The sequence below is a fragment of the Pundamilia nyererei genome, unplaced genomic scaffold (genome assembly GCF_000239375.1).
Source record: "Pundamilia nyererei isolate P.nyererei 1_Seehausen unplaced genomic scaffold, PunNye1.0 scaffold00095, whole genome shotgun sequence".
In the NCBI taxonomy this organism is placed as follows: domain Eukaryota; kingdom Metazoa; phylum Chordata; class Actinopteri; order Cichliformes; family Cichlidae; genus Pundamilia; species Pundamilia nyererei.
The window spans coordinates 1,308,056-1,329,962 of NW_005187496.1; the positions used below are offsets into that span (position 1 = coordinate 1,308,056).

Below are 21,907 nucleotides of genomic sequence, written 5' to 3' on the forward strand. Positions count from 1 at the left end.
GAGCCACTATCAGGGACAAACAGAGACTGCAGCGTGTTGTGCGCTCTGCTGAGAAGGTGATTGGCTGCAAACTCCCATCTCTGCAGGACCTGTACACCTCCAGGACACTGCGGCGTGCAGCCCGGATCTCAGCTGACCCTTCTCACCCTGGACACAGTCTGTTTGACCTGCTCCCCTCAGGCAGGAGGCTCCGGTCCATTCGCACCAGAACCTCTCGCCATAAGAACAGTTTCTTCCCCTCTGCTGTTGGACACATGAACAATAACCACATGACTGTCCCCACCACTAACACATGACCCTACGCTGTGTCACTGCATCATTTCATGTTTGGCACTGATCACCACCTGCACTCATGTATATATCTTTCTACGTAGCACTCATAATTCTTATTCTCATGTATATATCTCATGTATATCTCATGCACATATCTTTCTTTCTACATAGCACTTTAATTCTTATTGTTTGCACTGAAGCACCGCAGCAATTTCCTAATGTTGTAAACCTCAACATCTGGCAATAAACCCCATTCTGATTCTGATTCTGATTCTAACAGACCGAATGGCCCAGGGGAAGAAGCTATTTGTGAGTCTGGAGGTGTGGGACCTGATTGACCTGAGGCGCTGAGTAGAAGGGTCAAACAGGTGGTGGGCGCCTTGTGAAGTCCCTTATGAGTTCTTTGGTTTTAAGGACGCTCAGCTTCAGATCTCTACCTCCACCCTGTACGCTCTCAGCTCCATCAGAGATGAGCCTAACCACGGTGGAGTCATCGGCATAATTGACGATGACAGTGGTTGGGTGGGTTGGTGTGGAGGCATGTGTGTACATGGCCTAAAGTAGGGAGCTGAGAATGCAGCCCCCTACTGTGGGAATCTGATGCCAAATGACAGTGGGAGGGAGAGGTGGGGGCAGAGTCAGACTGATTGAGGCCGGTTGGTCTGATATAACAAATATAATTTAAAGTAAAAGTCATATGTAAATGAGTATTTAAAGAAAATTGTCAGAAGGTTCAATAAAAACTAAATTTTACAAAAATGTGAATTTCTGTAAAATGGTTCAGACTTCAAAGGGATAATCTAGGTCAGGGGTGGGCAACTCCAGGCCTCGAGGGCCGGTGTCCTGCAGGTTTTAGATCTCACCTTGGGTCAACACACCTGAATCACATGATTAGTTTGTTACCAGGCCTCTGGAGAACTTCAGGACATGTTGAGGAGCTAATTTAACCATTTAAATCAGCTGTGTTGGTTCAAGGACACATCTAAAACCTGCAGGGACACCGGCCCTCGAGGCCTGGAGTTGCCCACCCCTGATCTAGGTAAACAAATTTCCTGATTAACTACAGTAAAGTACCAACAGCTGGGGTTACTGCCTCCTCTGATTAACTCAGGGACCACTGTTACCTTCACCCTCCACATCTTCTCTCTCTCCTCTCTCAGCTCTTGGCATTTCTCAAGCTGTCCGTGTCCTTTTTCCTGATGTTGCTATCATTCAGTATAGCTACATCGACCACTACAGCCTTCTTTGCTTGTCCACCACCACTATGTTCGGTTGGCTAGCCTTCACCTGGTTGTCCATATGTATCTGTTAGTCCCACAGGATGTTACCTCTGTCATTCTCAGGGTTCTGTACTTGGGATGAAACCGTTCGTGCACTGATGCCTTGGATTTTATCGCCACCTTTTGCACGTTCATCATCTCAGCAGGGTATCTGTCCCTAGGTGTCAAATCCCCAGATACTGAACTTCCCATTCAGCTGATTCTTCAGAACATGCCTTATTCTCTGGATAGAATTAAGAGGTTGCAGCTTTCCTAGTCACATATCTATTTCTCCCATTCACATCTGGGATTCCAAAGTGCTTTTAGCCATCGTCAGAATCTGGAATCTTGTCTTCTGGTAGTACAATACCCTGAGTTCTGACTACCTTTCCTCGCTTTGTTACAATCCAACTACACTTCTACAGTCAAAATGACATTTCAGTGTCACTGCTGTAGATCCTAGTGGTATATATCAGTGAATCAATGTTTCAGTTACTCCTGGCATAGAGCTTGATGTCATCCATGTAGCGGAGCTGGTTGACCTTTGCTCTATTCTGTCGCTTCCATGTTGTGCTAAGGCAGGTCTTTGGCCTGTAGTTGGATTGCAATGACCCCCTTCTGGGTCTGTGCTGTGCAGGCATCGGTTAGTCATTCTGGGTGCATCATCCATTAGTAGCTGGTTAAGTTCTGCTGCCAGGCACTCATGGAGTACATTCAATTTCTTTAACCACATGAGGACCTGGCACTGCCCAGCTCTTCATGTATGACACTTTCTTGTTGGGTTGCTAGATCCTGTTCAGGGAGGATGTTGTGGTCTGTTCTTAGATCCACTAGCCAACGAGCATTGCTGTTATGTGTTACACTCTTCTCCCATATGCTCTTCCAGTATTACGCCAACTCCAACCTTGGTGGGGATGGCCAACGTGTGCTCTACCTGCCACACAGAGGACACCTTGGATGGTTCAATGGGGAACATCTGGTTTATTCTACTGACTTCTGTTCTTCTTCAGGTGACTGGCCAAGGCTGTCTTTCAATGTGTGTGAATGTTAGATAGAAAGCATTTATGTAGACAAAAATCTCCCTGGTTTGGAGGGTACTGTTCTTTGTGGCCATTGCTCATCTTTTGGTTAAGCATCTCGAGGGATCACTGTTGGGATGGTGTAGATCCGCTGGTTGGTTCCAACGATGGTCAAAGTAGGGATTGTTCATAATGCTACATTTACATATTTCTGATTTTCAGAGCGTACTTTATGTAGTCTTGGTAAACATCCATGGAGCATCAAGGTTTCCTCAGGTTACACACGTCTGATGATATTCTATGGGCAAGAATTACAAAAGTACCCTGAGGTAGATTGAGCCTTAAAAAGTAATTTCCTTAAAATTGTGAAATTTGTCTGGATTTAAATAAAATGTGAATAAGTGTGATCATACTTGTATATCAGCAAATAAAAGGAAATATACAAAACTGCAATTTCAAAATACTTTCAAGGCATGAAAACAAGTCGAGATATTCATCATCGAGTTATTTCATCTAACTAAAAAAATGCTTGTGTTCCTTTTCAAATATTGGCACTTACATTTACATATTTGTTTAGACGCCCTCATTCTAACTCCTGCACATTCTGATGTGCGACTAAAGAGCCGTTGGTGACAACCTCTGCGTGCAACAAATAGAAAAAGAACATGTTTACTTAGCAGGCTGTCCATGAGAGCGAAAGGGGAATTATTAGTGAAGAGCAAGGCCGATATGCCGTAGATTCACAGCTGATAGATTTGGCTTACTGGTGACTTAAGAGATAATAATTACATGCTAGTGGCCTGTTGAAGGAAGCACCAATATATTATAGTAATGCTTGTTGTCAGATTCCTGCTGTTCAATTTTCATACTGTATGGTATGTGTACTGTGTTATTCAGGCGGAAATGACTGCCACCCTCTCTAAATGTTAATCTCACTTTCATCAAATCAATGTCACCACACAAAACAGGAGCAGCATTCGCATACACTTTGTCCAAATATTCATACGGGCACTCAAGGTCAGCGTGTACACGTCAATTCAGTTTGACAAAGCGCTGACATGGACATTAGATAGTTAATGGCAACCAAAAGGATATTGAATATTGAATTTGAATGAAAATGGTTGAATTTTTATTATTATTATTGTGATTATTTTAAAAGGAGCGTTGAATGCGTCTTCACCTCGCTGTGAACCTCTGTGTCTGAGCCCTCTGCTGTCATTACATATTGACCTTACATAACTACATTTAAAAAACATACGCACACACACGCACAAATACACATATAAACACACACCTTGCTCTGCCTTATTCAGTTTCAGCATGGCTGCCTGACAGGTGTGAAAGATTCCTCTCCTTGTAGCACCACGGTTATTATTCTGCTGCACCAGGAGCTGCCACCCCCCTTCACATCCAGTCCCTAAAATCTAGCCTGTTTCTCTGATAAGGCTGTTTCCATGAGAAACTACTGGAGGCTGCCGGCCTGATACGCAATGCTTCAGCACACATCACAACATGCCTAATACTGTGTACTGCAATATTAAAACTACCTACCTAATATAAGTCCTCGTGGTGGCCCCCCAGCTTTGGACTCTTGTTCAGGTGCTTTCAAAGGATGTTTGGTCTGATTGAGGTCTGGGGAATTTGGACACTGAGTGGACATTTGCACTTACCCCTAGTAGCTGGTGCATGACAAAGAAAAATGGAAGTGTCAAAACAACATGTTTAATGTTGGATTTATGGTCCCAGACTGGTATCTATTTGCTCTTTGGCCATGCAGAAGGAAGCATTAGTGGTATTATTGCAACCACAGCAGACATGCTAGCATGCGGTACTTCAAAAAAAACAAGAGTGCTGAGCCAGCGATTATGTCGCTTTTCATAGATAAAATGCTTATTGGTTGACAAAGAAACAGGAAAGGAAGAAATAGTTCAGTTCACCACAAATACACCGAAGACGAAGAAGAAAAAAGAAAACAAAAGTCAACAACGCACATGAAAAAGCAGAATAGCTGCAATGGAACATTTTCATTGTTTTTAACACTTAGTTTCACTTCCCTTCAAAGACCGTCTGTGTATATTTGCTTCGGCAGCAGGAGGAGCATTACACTGTACATGAGAGCTAAAAGCAGCTATTTTACTGATAAGCAAGGATTGGATATAACTGTGTAAACAACTTGTCAATCACAAGCAGTTATCCAGAAGTATACATTTGATATGGACCACAATAAGCGACCGAGGCCATGAAGGGTTTAGCACAATGGTCAGGGCCAAGGGTCGTTTTCCCTCCTCTGTAACTGCAGCTATTGTCCCCTGACATCTGACCACACCGCATGCACATAATTTGCAAGAATATAATGTCCTTATTGCTGCTTAGAGATGGTGGTGACTCTTAAAGCAGAGCCAACGGGAATCGACAAGTGATATCAATAAATCGGAACAGCTAAATTCTTATCAGTTCCCATCCCGGCTTCGGTTGCTGCTCGTTTCATCTCGTATGTACACATGAGTGCGTTTGTCTGCTGCTTATTTTACTGGTTCAAGTAAAATGAGCAATACATTTTAATATAAATATGCAAATGTCCACCATCAAATGCACAAAGTCTTGGTAAAATGTTTAAATGTAAACATGGAAAAAGCATGTTTGCATAGGCTTGTAGTTCAGGCTCTGAACTACGGAGATTATCAACCATTTCAGTTCCCCAATAAACAGTAAACAGGACAAATCTGATTAATATTCTCCATCGTCACTCCAATTAACAACGTTAATGTTATGTTGTATTAAAGTGCTGTATTTGTAGCTGAGTGAGAAACGTAACAACACAGTGGACCTCCACTGGGCTTTTTCCTGCAGTTTCAACTTTACGCTTGGACTTAATTTCACGTAACCTGATAATAAGCCATTCATGCATTACAAGTTTGTTTGCTCACCATTCAAAACACATCGATCTCGGCACGCTGGCATGAACTTGATGGTCTACTTCCAGTCACAGCAGGGAAAAAAACAGCTTGCCATTCAAACCCAAAAGTGAGCAGAATACAGATGCAGTTAAGAATTTATTTTCACTTATAAAAGAGAGCACTGGTTGAGTTTATGTATTTTATATGTGGAGCTCACTCCACTTTCATTAGCAATTCTGATTTAAAAGTCAACATTTTGTAGCACTTCGAGAATTTCAAATGTTTTAACAGATATCTTGTTTGTGAAATGAGTTGTTTACTTTTCAACCTGACAATTACAAGAAAATGCAGAGATCTAAACATCTCTGAGGGAATGGGCTTCATTTGTGCATGGAAATGAAAAAATAACAACTGCAAGCATTAGCTGCATGTGCATTCTAGTTAAATTATTGTCATGGGACCACACAACCGGACATTTTATACAATGGCACCATTATTTCTGAGCTGCAGAAAAAAATGCACATTAGCTGCAATATCTAATCTAATCCATCGACCCAATGTGTCTAATGATTTTGAGTCTGTGATAACATGTATAGCATGTTGTTGAAGCATTTTTCTGCACCAAAAAATAGTTTGGGGATGATTTGTTTGTTTCTTATTTGATTCACGTCCATCTGATTGGGTGATATATCCTTATGCGCTGCATTTACAGCTCTGTGATGTTTTTTTGTGTACAGAGTGAAATTGCTCAGAGTGACACATCCAATAAAATACAGCAGCGGTGTGAGACAGCATGCGGGAGTTTTTCCCTTCAGTTAAGTTGTCCTAAACCTAAAAAAACGAACCACGTTTTAATGCCCGAAGACAAGCTGACTTTTAAGAATTTGGGGGTCTGGGTTATGGTGACATATTCAGGAATTTGTAATATGTACTTTTCATTATCTAAGATTTCCTAAGGATGGGAAAGTGATATAAAAGTTAAACAAAAGTCAAAATTCACATGAACATATGAACATTGCTAAAAGAAAGTCATGCTCCAACCCTGAGAAATGCCATGGTCTTATTCTGTGTACTGTTACTGCTTTTGCTGTGACTCAACGGGTGCATTTGATTCAGCCTTGTGTCTGGGGAAGGTGTTCTGCATGGTTGCGTATGGGCAGCAGGGAGTGCTAAAGGCAAAAAACGCACTTTTTCTCTTCAAGAAAATGTGAAGATCCCCACGGTAATTCTATACAGGACTGAGAGGGTCAGATGAAGTTTGCTCGCCCACCAAGTTCAGGGTGTGTGTGTTTGATAAAGTTCTCATAGCAGAGATCTGAGACTTTCCCCAGTCTCAGCAGTCCAAAACACTCATCCGAATCTTGCTGACAGTGGACGGCAAGCAGATAGAGTTAATATTAGAAAGCTAATGCATATGAATAAGGTAAATGAAAGCTGATGAATGTTATCCCTTATCTCCATAAAGATTAGACTATTCCCTTGAACCTCTGTCAAGGACACACACAATAAAGAACAAATTTGAAGAGTTAGCTTGTCTAGCAATTTGATGGACGTCGATAAGGTTACATCACAGTTATAGATACAACGTCTGGACGGGGACACCGGGTATGATCTGAACTAAAGCGCCGAGGAGGCTTCTGTTCATTTTTTTAACAGTTTGTCCACCCTCATGGTCATTGCTAAAAGAAATCTATGTGGATTTCTAAAGACCTTATAACAATATCCTGGAGCTATTTAAACATTAGAGTTATTAAAATGAATATGTCTATTAGGATCTTTTCCTCCCTTGAGTCTACTGCTATCTGACGAGTATATATACTCTCATTCTCCTCTTTATTTTCTTGGTGTCAGATCAATCATGCACCATCCCAACTCAAGGTGAAACCCATCAAAGTGTCATCCCCCCATTGTCAGTGATTCACAAGAAACTCCGACACACAGACGGGCAGGCAGACAAACAGAAAGACAACATCAACAAGCGAGTTAGGGGGAAAACAAACAGCCGTGAGGCCTGGAGAGATTAATCTGCTTTACTGCAGTTCCTCAAGAGGAAAACTGGGGAACTTCTCTGAGAACACAACTCGCTGCCATAAAGCCAGCCCATAAACATCATGCAGAAAAGATTAGGTCGCTTCAATCACTGAGATAAGATAAGTTGGTGAAACTTTGCCCAGAAGTTACTGGGTTGACAAACCTCATGAGGTGGCTTTCCTTTTGTAAATCAGATTTTAGCTGAGCGACAGAGTCACCATGCTGTGGACCACGAGTCTCTGCGTCCTCTGGGCCTCATCGGTCCTCGGAGCGCCGGTAAACAACGAGAGACAGAAGGTGCTGCTGATCTCATTCGATGGTTTCCGGTGGGATTACGACCGCGACGTGGACACGCCGAACCTCGACCAAATGGCCGAGGACGGCGTCAAAGCCCAGTATGTCACCCCTCCGTACCTCACCATCACCAGTCCGACACACTTCACCCTCTTGACAGGTAAAGAGTTTCATTTTCTACAGCAGCGCTTCTACTTGGCAGGGGATCTGCATATCATGACAGAGTAGTAACCGCTCTGAGTTTGCTTTGCAAGTATTGAAAAAGCCACAGGAAAAAGGAATTAGTTGTAATTGAATGTCCCAGGGTCCAACGGCTTTTATAGCTGAGTAAGATGATTATGCTTGGATGACTGAGGGAAGAATTCTCTGCTCCTTTTTTTTATTTTTTATTTTGACTCTCGAATCATCAGCGCCTGCTAAAAGAAATTTAACTTCCTTGAAATTAAATTCCTCTAATCTCCGAAGTTGGTCGTAAGACCTTGTCCAAAAGCGTCATGCCACTCAGCCCGTTAAGTTGATAGAATTTTTAATGTGAATGTGTCACGCTATGAATAATGAGAGCAAGCCGACTGACAGCGATTCTCTTCTGCAGGCCGCTACATCGAGAATCACGGGGTAATCCACAACATGTTTTTCAACACAACCACCGGAGAGAAGAAGTCTTACTATCAGAGTCAGTTTGTGAATCAGTGGTGGGACAATGGCACTCTGCCTATCTGGATCACAGCACAGAGACAGGTCTGCGCAGCACAATTTCCATCTCATCACTGTGAGAGACTGTTTTGCTGTTTACAGAAATAGAAACCATTTCTCTTGACAAAACACCTCTGAAGGCTCGCTGAATGATTTCAGGAAGATCACCGCAGTTAGACTGCAAATAATTCTGCAGGCGTAGATGTTAACGGCATGCAAATGACAGCTGCTCTAAGTTTGCTTCAAAGGTTAAGCTGTAGGTTTAAGAAAATTAATCAAAATCCGGCTATTACTGATGTGCTTTCCTAGCGTGTTGACCCACAGTATGAACAGATGTAGCTTTCACATACTTGTCAGCGTGTCAAGTGCATATGTCATGTTTATGTTAATGCGGCCTTGTTTTTTTCTAACCTTCCAGGGCCTAGAAGCTGGCTCTCTTCACTTTCCTGGCACAGCTTCCAGTTACCAGGGACAGTTTATTATGCACAAGGAAGTGGAGCCGCAGCTTTACAACTACAAGAACGAGACCGCTTGGCGAGAAAACACAGATAAAGTGATGAGCTGGTTCAGAGACAAGAACGTGGACTTTGTTTCCTTCTACTTTGGCGAGCCTGACGGTACAGGCCACAGATACGGTCCGGACTCGAATGAACGTAGAGAGATGGTGAAACAAGTGGACCGAACAGTGGGCTATATTCGGCAATCAGCTGAGCGACACGGGCTGACTCACCGCCTTAACATCATCATCACGTCAGACCACGGCATGTCCACCGTGTATCGTAATGGTCTGGTGGAGGAAATCACCCTGTCAAAGATCCCAGGCTTTTCATTCGGGGACCTGTCCTTCCACTTGGTGGACTACGGACCTTCCGGGATGCTGTCGCCCAAGCCAGGCAGGCTGGAGGCGGTGTACAATGCCTTGAAAGGGGCTCATCCACATCTCCACGTGTACAAGAAGGAGGACGTGCCAGAGCACCTTCGCTTTACTAAAAACGATCGCATCCTCCCCATCATTTTATGGGCCGACCCTGGATACGTAATCAACGGGGTACGTTGACGGATGCTCAATTGTGTTTTTCACACTCTCACCTGACAAGCTGTCAGACAAGATCTTCAGCAGCAATCATACGTGCCAAATCTAACATTTACTCATGCCAGGGCATCACATACTGCCATTTTTGTCAGCAGCTGCTGTGTGGTACAACTGTACGCAGCAATATTTCCCTCAGAGAGATAACAAGCTCGAAAGTCCACAAGTTGGAGAAGTGGAGGGTAAAGTTATAGGTTTATCAGCCAGGAGATGATAGTTTTGATTGTGTTTAGACCTTAGTCTTTTGCACTTTGATGGTTAGCTTCAGAGACTGTGAACATCCCCCGAGTCAAAGGTATGAGGATCAGAGCTGAGGTTAAAATGAGCAGTTTGGTTAACATTAACCCTTTGTACAGAATTACTGCATGTTTCGGTCACCAAACAGAAAAAAATGCAATGAGAAATAATTTGTTTAACATGGGGCTAAAACAAAACTGAACCCTAACCCTAGATAGGTCGCTGGTGACCTCGGGGATGTCAAGACGTTAAAACCACTTGCTCAGAGTCAAGAAATCATCAAGGTTGGCGTTACAGCATGCTGCTTTACAACAGTAAGCATGCATATTAATAAAAGCAAACACAACCAAACTAGAACGAATAAACTCCTACTTATTTATCTAAGCATGAGAAGCAACGGCCTTTACAAAGCTGCAACAATATGGTCATTTCATAGGATTCCAGTGACTCCAGAAAGTTTACAACCACAAAAAGTGTGGTAGCAATTCTAGCTAGTTTTATAGTTTTAGAGCAGCCTGTAGGTTTAAATTATGAAATGTGATTATGAACGTGTGTTTCAGCTATTTTACAGAGTAACGTGAAAGTAATCTAACGAGTAGGATAATGAATTACTGTCTCCTTGGAGGACTTAAGTAACGTCCTTACTTTTAAGAAAAATGTATATATGTAATAATTACTTTTGAGTAATGACCCATACAGCGGTCACAACAAAAAGGGGGAAGTTTCTCCAACAGCACAAAATTAATTTGCACAAAATGTCTTTGCTATAACTGCTACGCTATCAAAGCAAAGCTAATGAGACGCAATTAAAATCGATAAATGATATCGATAACGGAATCTGAATCGATAAAGTCTTATCAGTTCTCCCTTTCATTCACCCTCAACATAGAGAGCTGACATTTGTTCTCATGCAACATAATAAACTGCAAAGTGCAGCTTCGGCAAACATTCGCACTTTTTGTTGTAACTTATTAACAACCAGGCAATTTATGTGATTATGACCTACGTAGGTGGTCATAAGGATTCTAAATGACAAGCACTTCTATAGCGATAAAGAGCCAGATTAATTATCTGTACATGCCATCTGGGCTTTTTTCTACAAATTTCCTCATTTCTTGACTACAGAAATAATTAAATTACTTAAATTCTGCTCATTGAAAATACTTAAACTGGGCTCTTTTCAGCCAGACGCAAGGAGTTAAATTCTAATCTTAGTACATTACAATTTTAATCAAGTGCATTTGCACGTCCTCAGGATAATCCAGGCCTTGCTGATGACATGCAGTATGCTCTCAAATGCTTCATGAAGCTATTCATGCCTCAAAATTCAAAATTAGCATTTTCATTTGGCTCTACACTCACTCAGTCACTCTGCTGTGCAGCAACTTTGCAAGCGAATGTGTCCATCAGTACTGAGAACCATTAAATCACAACTTAATTTAAAAGAGGAAATTTTAAAATTGTGGAATTTCCTAAAAACCCTGAAAAAGAGGAAAATAGATTTTTTCTTTTAATCCAGTGACAAAATGTGTTAAATCCCAGGTCTGTATGTTGGGACAGGAAATTTGGCTCTTCGTTCCCTCCATTTTTTTTTTATATACTCATTTTAGTTTGATCCAAGAGAAGGAAAAAAAATGTGGAGATGGTTACATAACATAGAGACAACTGTGTATTCTGAATTCTGGAAATGTGTTGGAAAACTACTATATATAACATTTAATTATGAAACCATTTTAAATCTTTAAAGTATTTCATGAAAATGAACATTTTCGAGTTGGATTAACGGTCTCATTTAGGCATTATCACTGGCTGGCAGCAGTCACAAAGGGTGAAAGGGCTTTCATTGCACAATGTAGACAATCCGCTTTGGCTTGGTCAATACCTCCCTCTGCTGACTGACTGAGGGTAGACCAAGATGTGGACGTCTGTTGAGGTTTTATTTTATTTGACTACCTTTTGAAAGTTAGATTCTAATTGAATCTATCAAACTGGGTCAAGAGAGTTATGTTATCCATCCTGTCCTTGCAGTATTTCCCAGTTCAATTCAACAAGGGAGAGCATGGCTATGACAACCAAGCGATGGACATGAAGCCTTTCTTCAGGGCAGTGGGTCCAGCATTTCACAAAAACCTAAAGGTGGGGCCCTTTGAGACAGTGAACATCTACCCCTTGATGTGTCACATCCTGGGCATCGAGCCGGAGGTCAATGACGGCCATCTCAACGCCACCAAACACATGCTGGTTACTAGCACTGCTGCTCGAGGTGAGTTTATATCAGACTAATGAGTCTCTCCCCGTGGCACTGAAAGTGTGTCGCTCCAACACCTGCTCCTTCATTACTGGGCCGATCATCCATCATTTCTGACTTTAGTTGTGTCCAAATCAGATGTAGGGTTGCTATAGGTTACAACTACAAATTACATCTGGTGTTCTCGAGGCGAGGTTGGAAACATTTTTTCCTCCAATGAAGTCTAAAGAGCTCATATATGAAAGTAAAGAAAAGTAGAAAAGTTCACAAAAATCATCTAATCTTCATAAAAACAGCAGAAATGGGCACCTTACTACTGCTTTTGTGCTTTTCAGTCATTTGATATCTTCAGCCCAAGACCCAATGGTTACTGATGAATACTAAAACATTAATACAGGTTACAAATGTATCCTTTGATTTGGCTCTCAAAACAGAAGGAAAGAATTAACTGGTTAATTTGTTGATTTAATACACATTTGGTGTTTTATTGAGCATCTGACTGGAAAAATGGCAAATGTGGGAGTGAGTCAGCATACACTACATAGTAATAAATGAATATGTCAGCCAGAACAACTCACTGATGACTCATTGATGTGTTAAGTCAAAGTGAATCTCAAACATGTATCATCTCGCTGATGTAACAAGGCGAAGAAATGCTTATATCAAAACCAGATATTATTTAGTTAGTACAACCCACCTCTGATCTAAATAATAATAATAATAATAATAATTCTTCAATTATTCACATGTTGGTGTGTCTAGTATCTGGTATCATCAAACTAAGGTAAGATACTAAATGTTATCGATATGATCACATATTTTTTTCAGTGGTCGCAAACACTAAAAGCTGATTGGCTCGCTTACTTTGACGTGTGATGTAATAATGAAGTCATCAGGTCAGGATGCACTCTGTGCCATTTCTTTTATTCAATTTTTATTATTGTTCTTTCTATTAAAAATTAGGTTAATATTAAAAATAAATAACAATATTACTTGTTTGACATAATAGGATTTTTCCCACCACTTGGCCAACCCGAAACTTGTCAGACTGTCTATGAAAACTCAGGAATTTTTATAAAAATAAAGCTCAGACCAGCTAAAACTTGGCCTACATTTCAACAACTTGTATTATTTTATCTACACACCCCCTAAAGGTGATCAGCAAAGGTAAGCAGTGGACCAAACCACTGAATTTACAGGTGAAGTCAGTTTTTTAAAACCTGATACGGAAAGTGTTCACTGTGTGTTCATTATATCAGTGACTTTATATTTACAATAACGGATTGAGGAGGACGACACTGTTGTTCCCTGACAAACACTTTCTTCAGTCCTTACCACTGCAGGCCCCTCCCCCTTTAGCCACACCCCTAGACTGGTCACCACACAGATAACTGTTATGCTGGACAGCCATTAATATGCACCGATCTCTTCTTAGACACCTTTGCCTGCTGGCTTTTATGAAATATATAACAGAGCCATATTTAACTCTCACATTTGTAAAGCACAAAGTCATCACTGAACTAGCAAGAAAACAAGACACAGTCAGACAAATCACGCTAGCAAGACATGCAGATATAAACACAAATACGAAAGTTATAATATGTGGTTAACATAACAGTATACTGTCAATTTACCCCAAACAATGATCCTTTCTTAATTCTACCCAAGTACTTCTGTTGCTCAAACTGTTATAGAACAAATCTAAGGATATTGGCCCACACCGTTTTTCACACCATGTGATGAGGCACATAATCAATAGTGGGTCAACGACCCTCCATAAGAGACAGCTCCCACTAGGGCTTAAATACCTGGGTCTCTTCAGCATATGGTCTTATGACCGAAGAAGAAACTTAAAGAAGTCCAGGCGCTTTCTTTTCCAAGCTCCATGACCGGGTCGTCTTTGAGCTCTGAAAGCAAATAAAAATCGATACAATTAAATAACACTAACATTTTTTTATGTCAGTACAGAAATATTAAAGCAAAAGGCTTCATAAAAAATTTAATCTTCAATATGTGAATTTTTTGTTTTTCTTTCTTCTTTCAGCTGAAAGTAGTTCACACAGGAAGTACATGAAAAACGCCTTCACTGGACTGGCTGCGGTAGCTGGATTTCTTGTCATAGTGTTTGTAGCAGCAGTGGTCCAACGACTACTCAAGCAGAAACGCAAGACAAAGAGGTAATGACTTATTCATTCAAAACTGTTATACATCCAAGAGAAATAAAAATCTATATGGTAAATGGCCTGTATTTGTTTAGCGCTTTATTAGTCCCTAAGGACCCCAAAGCGCTTTACATCCAGTCATCCACACATTCACACACTGGTGATGGCAGCTATATTGTAGCCACAGCCACCCTGGGGCGCACTGACAGAGGCGAGGCTGCCGGACACTGGCGGCACCGGGCCCTCTGACCACCACCAGTAGGAACGGGAGAAGTGTATTCCCCAAGGAGAACAACCGAGACTGTCCAAGCCAAGTAAAATTTCTTTACTTTGTCTTTCAGATCAGGAAGTTTGAGAGATCTTCCGGAAAAAGAAGACGCACATCAAACTCCATTTTGAACATCACAATAATGAAGAGAGATTTAAAAGCAGCTCCCTGTGGACGGACCCTCTGCATGATTCTCTTTCATGGCAAATTGCATTAGAACCCAAAGAGCAGAGTGTAAATTATTATTTTAGCTATTTTCAAATAATACAAAGTGACAAGAGAAGGATCAGAACAAGTTTAACTGGAGATGCCCTGGTTTATGCATGAATGAAGAACATTTAGGTCTTTTTCAAATCTGCTGTAATTAAATGGGAATAAACATCCATAAGCAGGGCTGTGTTGGGACACTGGAATATAAACATCTGAGACCATTACCGTAACGTTATATTACTTTTATGTACTAAATAAACATAAAAGCCATAAAGCAAAACGAGGTGTTGGGGTGAGGCTGTGAGCAATTAAATTAAGATAAAAGGTGCTGAGAACAAAGTAGCGATCATCATATTAAGGCCATCGCGTCTCTACTTTCATTTAAAGAAGTGAATACACGTCTACGGTGGCTGCCAAGTGACATATTTTGAGGAACTACATACTCATCAGTTGCCGCCTCTCCTCGGATAAAAATGTCAAGTTAAACGCGGGTGCTCAACACTTCCGGTTGTAACTTTCAACATAAATGTAAACCCTCCGGGTTTTTTATATTGTCTATATATCAAAAGTTCAAATATATATTTTGACTTGTACGCCAGAACCGTTTAGTTCTCATTAGCTGAGCCCTCATTTTTTTCTTTTTAGCATAACATTTAAGACTTGTATGGAACTTATTTAAATACAATACTTTAATCAACATGCTGCCCTTTAAACTTGTACTACGTGAACTGGTTATTTAACTGGTTGCTTGAGTTTGTTTCTTGCGTAAAGCATGTTAAAATTAATCTTGTGTATAAAATTAACGGAATAAACTATTCTATTATGAAATCAATTTTTGTGTGAATTTTATTTTTTATTAGTCCTTTATTCATCCAGGTAAAAAAAAATCTCATTGAGATTAAAAAATCTCATTTCCAAGAGAGACCTGGCATCAAATATTATATATTGTGACTGTATACGTTTTTAATTGTTTTTTTTTCTTGAAATTTTTGTATCCATGTTAAGCGCAGTTTGTGTCGTTATATAAGGCTAGATGCTTTTTAAAAAATGACACATGCAGCTTTAATTTTTCTTGCGGGATAACAAATTAAAATTAGCCCTCTGGCTGAATTTTGGAGCTCGGGCGTTCTTTTATTTTGAAGGCGGGCCCTTGAGCATCCGGTTTGGTCCCAGAGTAATTCCGCCGTGCGGGCGCCGCGCTGTTCTTTTGATAAAGGATTCTTATGCAAGGGCGAAGGCAGACATGGAGGAACTGAGCGCCGTGGGAGAGCAGGTTTTTGATGCGGAATGCATCTTAAACAAACGAATGAGAAAGGTCAGCGCTGTGAAACCGCGGTGTTAGATTTTATCCACGTATTTTTCTCCTATTTTACAAACGGTCTGTTTCTCTTTTGGGGGTTTTCTTTCAGGGAAAGTTGGAGTTTCTCGTCAAGTGGAGGGGATGGTCATCCAAGTAAGTACAAGTGGTGCTGCTCCGGCCGAAACAATGAAAACAACAACAGCGTGTCGCTTGTTGCTTTTAGCTAAACCCAAACTTTTTTTTTTTTTAATTAAAAATAAATAAATAAAAGCACAAGAATCCAAATTTCAACAGCAGTAAAATGAAACTCCGTTATTTCCACCTGAGGGTTTTACACAATACACATTTGCTTCCTTTTGTTCGATATTTACGTTTTGGAAGTTATCGGATAGCCAAAGAAAACACTTTAGGGCTAATTCAGCTTTTCATACATCAACTTATTCATTTTAGTTATGACGTTTGGCTGATTTTATTCATCGTTTTTAAGTTTTATCTTTTTTTTGTCTTTGACTCGGACTGGGACATCCGAAATTCACGATGGTTACTTGATATTTATTTAAATGTATATATAAGTATTTCTCTGTGCTGTTCCACTCGAAGTGTGTGTTATACGTGCATGTTTGTGCCTGTAAATCTCCACTACGCCTTCATTTCTTGTCACTTGCCCTCTGTTCACTTCACATTGTTGCTTTAATCCACCATCAATGCACACTGTTGCCTGCCAGCTCCATGGCTTTCTGTTAGAACCACATCCTTTGTGTGTGTGTGTGTGTGCAACGAAAGGGTGGGGGTTGATTATTTCACTGGTGACTGCAGATCAGAATGGGCCATTCACCAGCTCCTGATAAAGCGAGTGGTCATTGAAAAGGCCTGTTTTCAGTTTGTTTCTGCACTTAGCCCATTTAGTTATTTTCTCCTCAATTTATGCTCACTATCAAATTATTAGTCACTGAATGGGGCCACTGATGCAGCCACACTCAGGAATCAAGCTAACGGACGCTCAAACTCAAGTTTCAGATATAAGATTGAAAAACAAACAAGAAGCAAATTCAATAACTCGGCAGTGCAACAGCCAGCCTTTGACATCGTGTGCAGGCACCACCAACAAAGCTCTGCAAAACAAAGTTATTTGTGTTGATGGAAAAAAGAAAAAGAAAATCTTCATTCTGTATTTTTACAACTTCCCACTCATGTTGGTAACCTCCGTGACCCAAAATAATGCGCTTACTTCCTTCCTCAACAAACACAACTGTGCTTGTTGAGGAAACAAAGGAAGTGAAAAAAACTGATTCGGTGTAGTACCTAAAGTCAGCAGTTTGATTGATGCCTCACGTATGGTGTGATGTATAGAATCGATCAGATTTTTAACTTTTACCCTTATGGATTACATATCTGTCATCCACTCAGTCCTTATTACTGTTTAATAAACAGTTTTTGTAGCTGTTTAAATCATTCTCAAACCACGAGTGCAGGGACAGACGGGTCTTCACTCTACATATTAAGATATTGTTTACTAATTGGTGTTTTATGACTTTGTGGTTACACGGGTCTGTTTGTCTCTATAAAGCCAAGCTGTCACTAGCTGTAGTGTTGTTTTAATCTCCCGAGTATTAGATTTCTGTTCTCGTCCTTTTTCGAGCTCACCTGAGACGTCTTTAAATAAAGTGAGGGACTGCCTGTGCTCAGTTTATGGCTGCTAGAACAACAGAGCCCTGTGTTGCTCAATGAATGGACTCTGTTGAAAAGTCATTTTCTAAATCTGGAAGCACTCCTCAAACTGTGGAGTACCTTTAGTTTTTGATTTGGATTAACACTAAAATGTGTGTTAATGTTTCGCCATGTCTGCTCACTTCAGACACAACAGCTGGGAGCCCCAAGAAAATATCCTCGACCCGAGACTGCTGGCTGCATTCAACAAGAAGTAAGTGTCTACGTTAAGATGTACCGCACTTTAAAGTTTGCTGTGCTACGCGATGCTGTAGTTGTTGCAGTCGTAACTCTGTTGGCATTTAAAACACACAACATTAATATGAAATATGTTTAATAATTATGACTCCTTGTTTCATGTTTGCTGACGTATTACAGAGAGCAGGAAAAGGAGCTTCTGCTGCGTAAAAGAGGGAAGAGGCCCAGAGGACGGCCTCGGAAAATCCTTGTAAGTTTGATTCAAAAGATGATTTTTTGCAGGATTTAGTCCCGAACAGAGTATCTAACATTCCCTTCTTATTAAAAACGTAGGAAAACATGCCTGAAGCTCCAAAGTCGAGCAGCTCCTCGTCTGGCTCGTCGTCATCCTCGTCCGATTCCTCGTCTTCGTGCTCCTCTTCCTCGTCGTCCTCGGATGATGACGACGATGACGACGGCGGCCAAGTTAAACAAGTCAGCCCAAGCGTGAGAACGAGAGAGCTGAATCCTGTCCCTCAGAAGAAGGCGCAGATAGTCATGGCGAAACAGGAGCCTCCCAAGAAACGGAGTAGGAAACCTCTGCCCTCCGAAGTGAAGGAGTTCCAGCAGAACAAGGGCCCGCGCAAGACTGCCAAAGATACGGATATTCCAGGAGCAATCAAGAAGCCGGTTCACCCGGCCAGCTTTACCTTCATGGGTTTCCACCGGGGCTCGGCCAGGGATGCGGTGGGTGGTCCGAACAGAAGCTCCCTCGCCCAGGTCGGTGCTGTTAAAAACTCCTTGAGCTCCGTGGGATCTGGCAGGCCGTCGGTCCAGCCTTCCTCTCTCCCGCTGAACAAGTCCAGCCAAAGCAGAAATGTCACAGAGAGTAAACTTCCCGTCTCCGGTATGAGCAGCGGGACAAGCCTGGATTTAAAAGCAGCTCCTAGTAAATCAAAAGGCGTAGCAGCGCTGAATCTGAATACATCCAAACACCCCATTCAAGGAACCACTCAGCATACACTAAGCTCCCCTAATGGACAAAAGAAACCGGCCCCTGTGACGACAGCGCAGCGGATACCCGGTGCTAAAACGGCGGCGTCCTTGCCATCTAACGTCTCCTCCAATCAGGGCCTTCAGCCCCTCAACCTGCAGAACAAACTGGTGCAAAGCAGTGATGCTCCTGGAAACGGCACGGCACCAGTGTCAGGCCCCAGAAATGCTGCAAACCCAGCACGGAAACCCGTGACACAAAATCAAGAGTGTAAACCCCCAAAGAGTCCCGCGACCCCCGGAAGACTGCAGGCCAGAAAAACACAGCCCGGCACAGACAAGGTCAGAGAGGTCAATGACATCCAGGCCTCCAGAGTCCAAGGAAGGCTGGAGAGGAGTGGCGTGCATAAATCCCCCACAGAGGCCCAGAGCCAGCAGGACAGGTCGGCCTCCAAAGACGGCAAAAAAGCCAAAATGAACGAGATGAGCACGGGAGAGGAGGAGAGCAGCTCCGACTCGGACCAGGATTCTTCCTACGCCGGACAGGTCGCGGTCCAGAGCCAGGACTGGAAGCCTACGCGAAGCCTGATCGAACACGTGTTCGTAACGGATGTTACAGCTAATCTGGTTACCGTCACGGTCAAGGAGTCGCCGACCAGCGTGGGCTTCTTCAGCATTCGCAACTGTTGAGTTGACTGCAAACTGAGTGGATTCAAGTTCTGAGAAAACTGAAGAAACACACCAGGGAGTGAATGAATGAATGAATGAGTGGGTCAATTTGTTCTTTATCTTTTTGTAGTCAACGATAGACTGTGAGGTATTAAAAAAATCATTTATTGATAGTAATTATTTATTTGTTCGTGTAAAAAAAACAAAAATCAAACCTGATAAAAACCTTTTCCCCCTGTGAGCGTTTCATCAAAATCACATTTAGCTTTGAGCTAAAATAGCAACGCCTCCCCACGGGCAGCTGAATCGGTGCAAAACATTAGCGCTCACACATTTATCCACATTGATCTTGTGTGTGTGTTTCTGTTTGAGGTATCCTCTGCTTTGTTATATAACAGCAGATAGAAGGAATGTCTTTATGAAGAAATTATGAAAGGCAGGTGTGAGCAGGAGGTCTAGCTTCTTTTATGGATAGCTCATTTAGGTTTGAATAATCTCGTAATGTTGTGAATCCATGTTGTTCGATAGCTCAGCCAGTTTAAATCTTAGCGTTGAGTCGATAGGGTTTATTTTTGTAACGTTTCTGAAATTAGCTACCTCTCGTTTCTTCATTTCTTTGGGGAAAAAAATCCCTCCAGGGTATATCATCATTGTGTTTATATATATTTTTATATAGGTCTCAATGTATTGGACTTTGATGCTGTTTAATCTTGTGTTAGCACCAGCAACAGCTTCATTTCTGTGTACTAAAAAAAGAAAACACCACATCTGAACTGACTGTGCGCACCATTATCACCTCAAAGAGAAGCTTCATTCCACAATGTAGCCGGTTTATCAGCGCAGTTTTCCAAATGGGCTGAAGCATGCACAGTCAGATACAGTATCTCCGTTTCCCCTCCGACGCTCAGATAAGACTCGGCCCCGGCTGAGGTTCGCTCTTCTTCCTTTGCACCGCTTCCACGAGATATTCACCAGCAACTTGCGTCTTCTGTGACTGGAAATTTTGGAGGAAAGTGCTCTTGTTGCAAAGATCGCGGGCCGCGCGCGTGAGGACTCGAGCCTTTCAGACACACCGGAAAAGGTCAGGCATGGACAGCTTAACGACAGATGACCGCAAAACAGCAGGTTTTAGCAAGCGTGTACTGGTGATTCAAAACCGGTGCCTAGTACTGAAAGGGCTTTTTTTTATTTTTCGTTTTTTCCTGTTACTTGCAGCTGTGGTCTTCTCATTTCACCCCTCGTGCATGGGTTCAGGAGCTGCAGGCTCGGCCTCCCGGAGGGGGAGAAAAAAAAAAAAGGTCTGTCTGATGTAACGGAAAAGAAACCGCAACAGTGTGCGCTACTTTCTGCTCCCTCGAGAGGAGTTCAGCAACAAAGCACTTCGTCTGAACTCCTGTGTCTAATCCTGCTCTGCAGACTGTGCCTTTCTTTCTCTCAGACTAAACACAAAGGCATTACCCCAAAGATAGCTAGAATTTCAGGTTGTTCAATAAAGGAGTTCTCCTGAGCATCCACTGGAGACTACACCGTTTCTGTTTCCTCGTCTGTATTCTTGTGAAACTGGAAGGGAAAAGAAAAGCCCTGCTGGATGACCTGTTACAAATGTAAAGAGAAAAAATATTTGTGGCCTAATTGGAACCATACGAGTGGTGTAGGTGCAGTTTACAGAAGTAGACTGCACTCAGCATCACCTTTTGTTGCATGTGTAATAGGTACATTTGTGGGTTTAGGGTCTTCTTCATGTGGCTGCAGCACACTGTATACAATGTAAAGCAATGCACCACAGACTGTGTGTGATATCTGGTGTCATCAGCACCGTGTGATAGACTACGGGGTAATGCAAGGTGTTAATATGACTTCTTATGTTTTTATATTTACTTGTTTTATTGATAAAGGAACTTTTCATATACATGTTGCTTTTTTTTTTTAGATTACTAACCGTCTCCATTGAATGTTTTCCTTACTATTTATTTCAAATTAAAAGCCTTTTGGGGATAGCACAGTGTCATCAATCTTTGTATTGTACCAATTGTCAGAGTGACTAATAAAAAGGTACAACTCTTCAGTCTGGCTCGGGGTTTTCTTTAATTTATCGGAGAAGTCGAGACATTTCGTGGCGTTGGCCGCTTTGCTTTATATTTAAATAAATTTAACATTGCAGTTTCAGACAAATCCCAACATTAGAATTAATAATACTGCTATTTTGCTACCATTTTCTTGTCTTCTTGCCATGCAACCAAAGTGAAATCCTCAGGTTAATGTTAGAGGACTTATTAGGTGTTGCCCTAAATTAAAAATTCAGTGAAAGAAGCCAGAAAAAGAAACAATTCGATGCATTTTAAGTTTTCTATCACTTTCTCTTGGTGCTGAGGAGACATTC

The 21,907-nt window shown here is 41.7% G+C and overlaps 2 protein-coding genes across 2 annotated transcripts; both read left to right on the forward strand.

Annotated features, from left to right (window-relative positions):
* The first annotated feature begins 558 nt into the window (after positions 1–558).
* Positions 559–14,222, forward strand: LOC102205830 (ectonucleotide pyrophosphatase/phosphodiesterase family member 7-like). The gene is made up of 7 exons (XM_005739981.1): positions 559–582; positions 688–795; positions 7,681–7,933; positions 8,366–8,511; positions 8,885–9,514; positions 11,822–12,056; positions 14,086–14,222. The coding sequence occupies exons 1-7, from the start codon at positions 559–561 to the stop codon at positions 14,220–14,222; spliced, it is 1,533 nt and encodes a 510-aa protein (XP_005740038.1).
* A 1,615-nt stretch (positions 14,223–15,837) lies between these two features.
* On the forward strand, positions 15,838–21,592 carry cbx2 (chromobox homolog 2 (Drosophila Pc class)). The gene is made up of 5 exons (XM_005739934.1): positions 15,838–15,996; positions 16,091–16,134; positions 17,837–17,902; positions 18,067–18,136; positions 18,220–21,592. Exons 1-5 carry the CDS (start codon positions 15,925–15,927, stop codon positions 19,546–19,548), a joined length of 1,581 nt encoding a protein of 526 aa, XP_005739991.1. The 5' UTR covers positions 15,838–15,924; the 3' UTR covers positions 19,549–21,592.
* The last annotated feature ends 315 nt before the right edge of the window (positions 21,593–21,907 follow it).

Excerpts from the sequence above, each read along its gene's own strand:
- LOC102205830 (XM_005739981.1), top strand. The coding sequence starts at position 559 with ATGGCCCAGGGGAAGAAGCTATTT. Across the intron at positions 796-7,680 it reads TTGACGATGACAGTGGTTGG|CTGAGCGACAGAGTCACCAT; the intron begins GTGGGTTGGTGT and ends ATCAGATTTTAG. Across the intron at positions 8,512-8,884 it reads GGATCACAGCACAGAGACAG|GGCCTAGAAGCTGGCTCTCT; the intron begins GTCTGCGCAGCA and ends CTAACCTTCCAG.
- cbx2 (XM_005739934.1), top strand. The coding sequence starts at position 15,925 with ATGGAGGAACTGAGCGCCGTGGGAGAGCAGGTTTTTGATGCGGAATGC. Across the intron at positions 15,997-16,090 it reads TAAACAAACGAATGAGAAAG|GGAAAGTTGGAGTTTCTCGT; the intron begins GTCAGCGCTGTG and ends GTTTTCTTTCAG. Across the intron at positions 17,903-18,066 it reads CTGGCTGCATTCAACAAGAA|AGAGCAGGAAAAGGAGCTTC; the intron begins GTAAGTGTCTAC and ends GACGTATTACAG.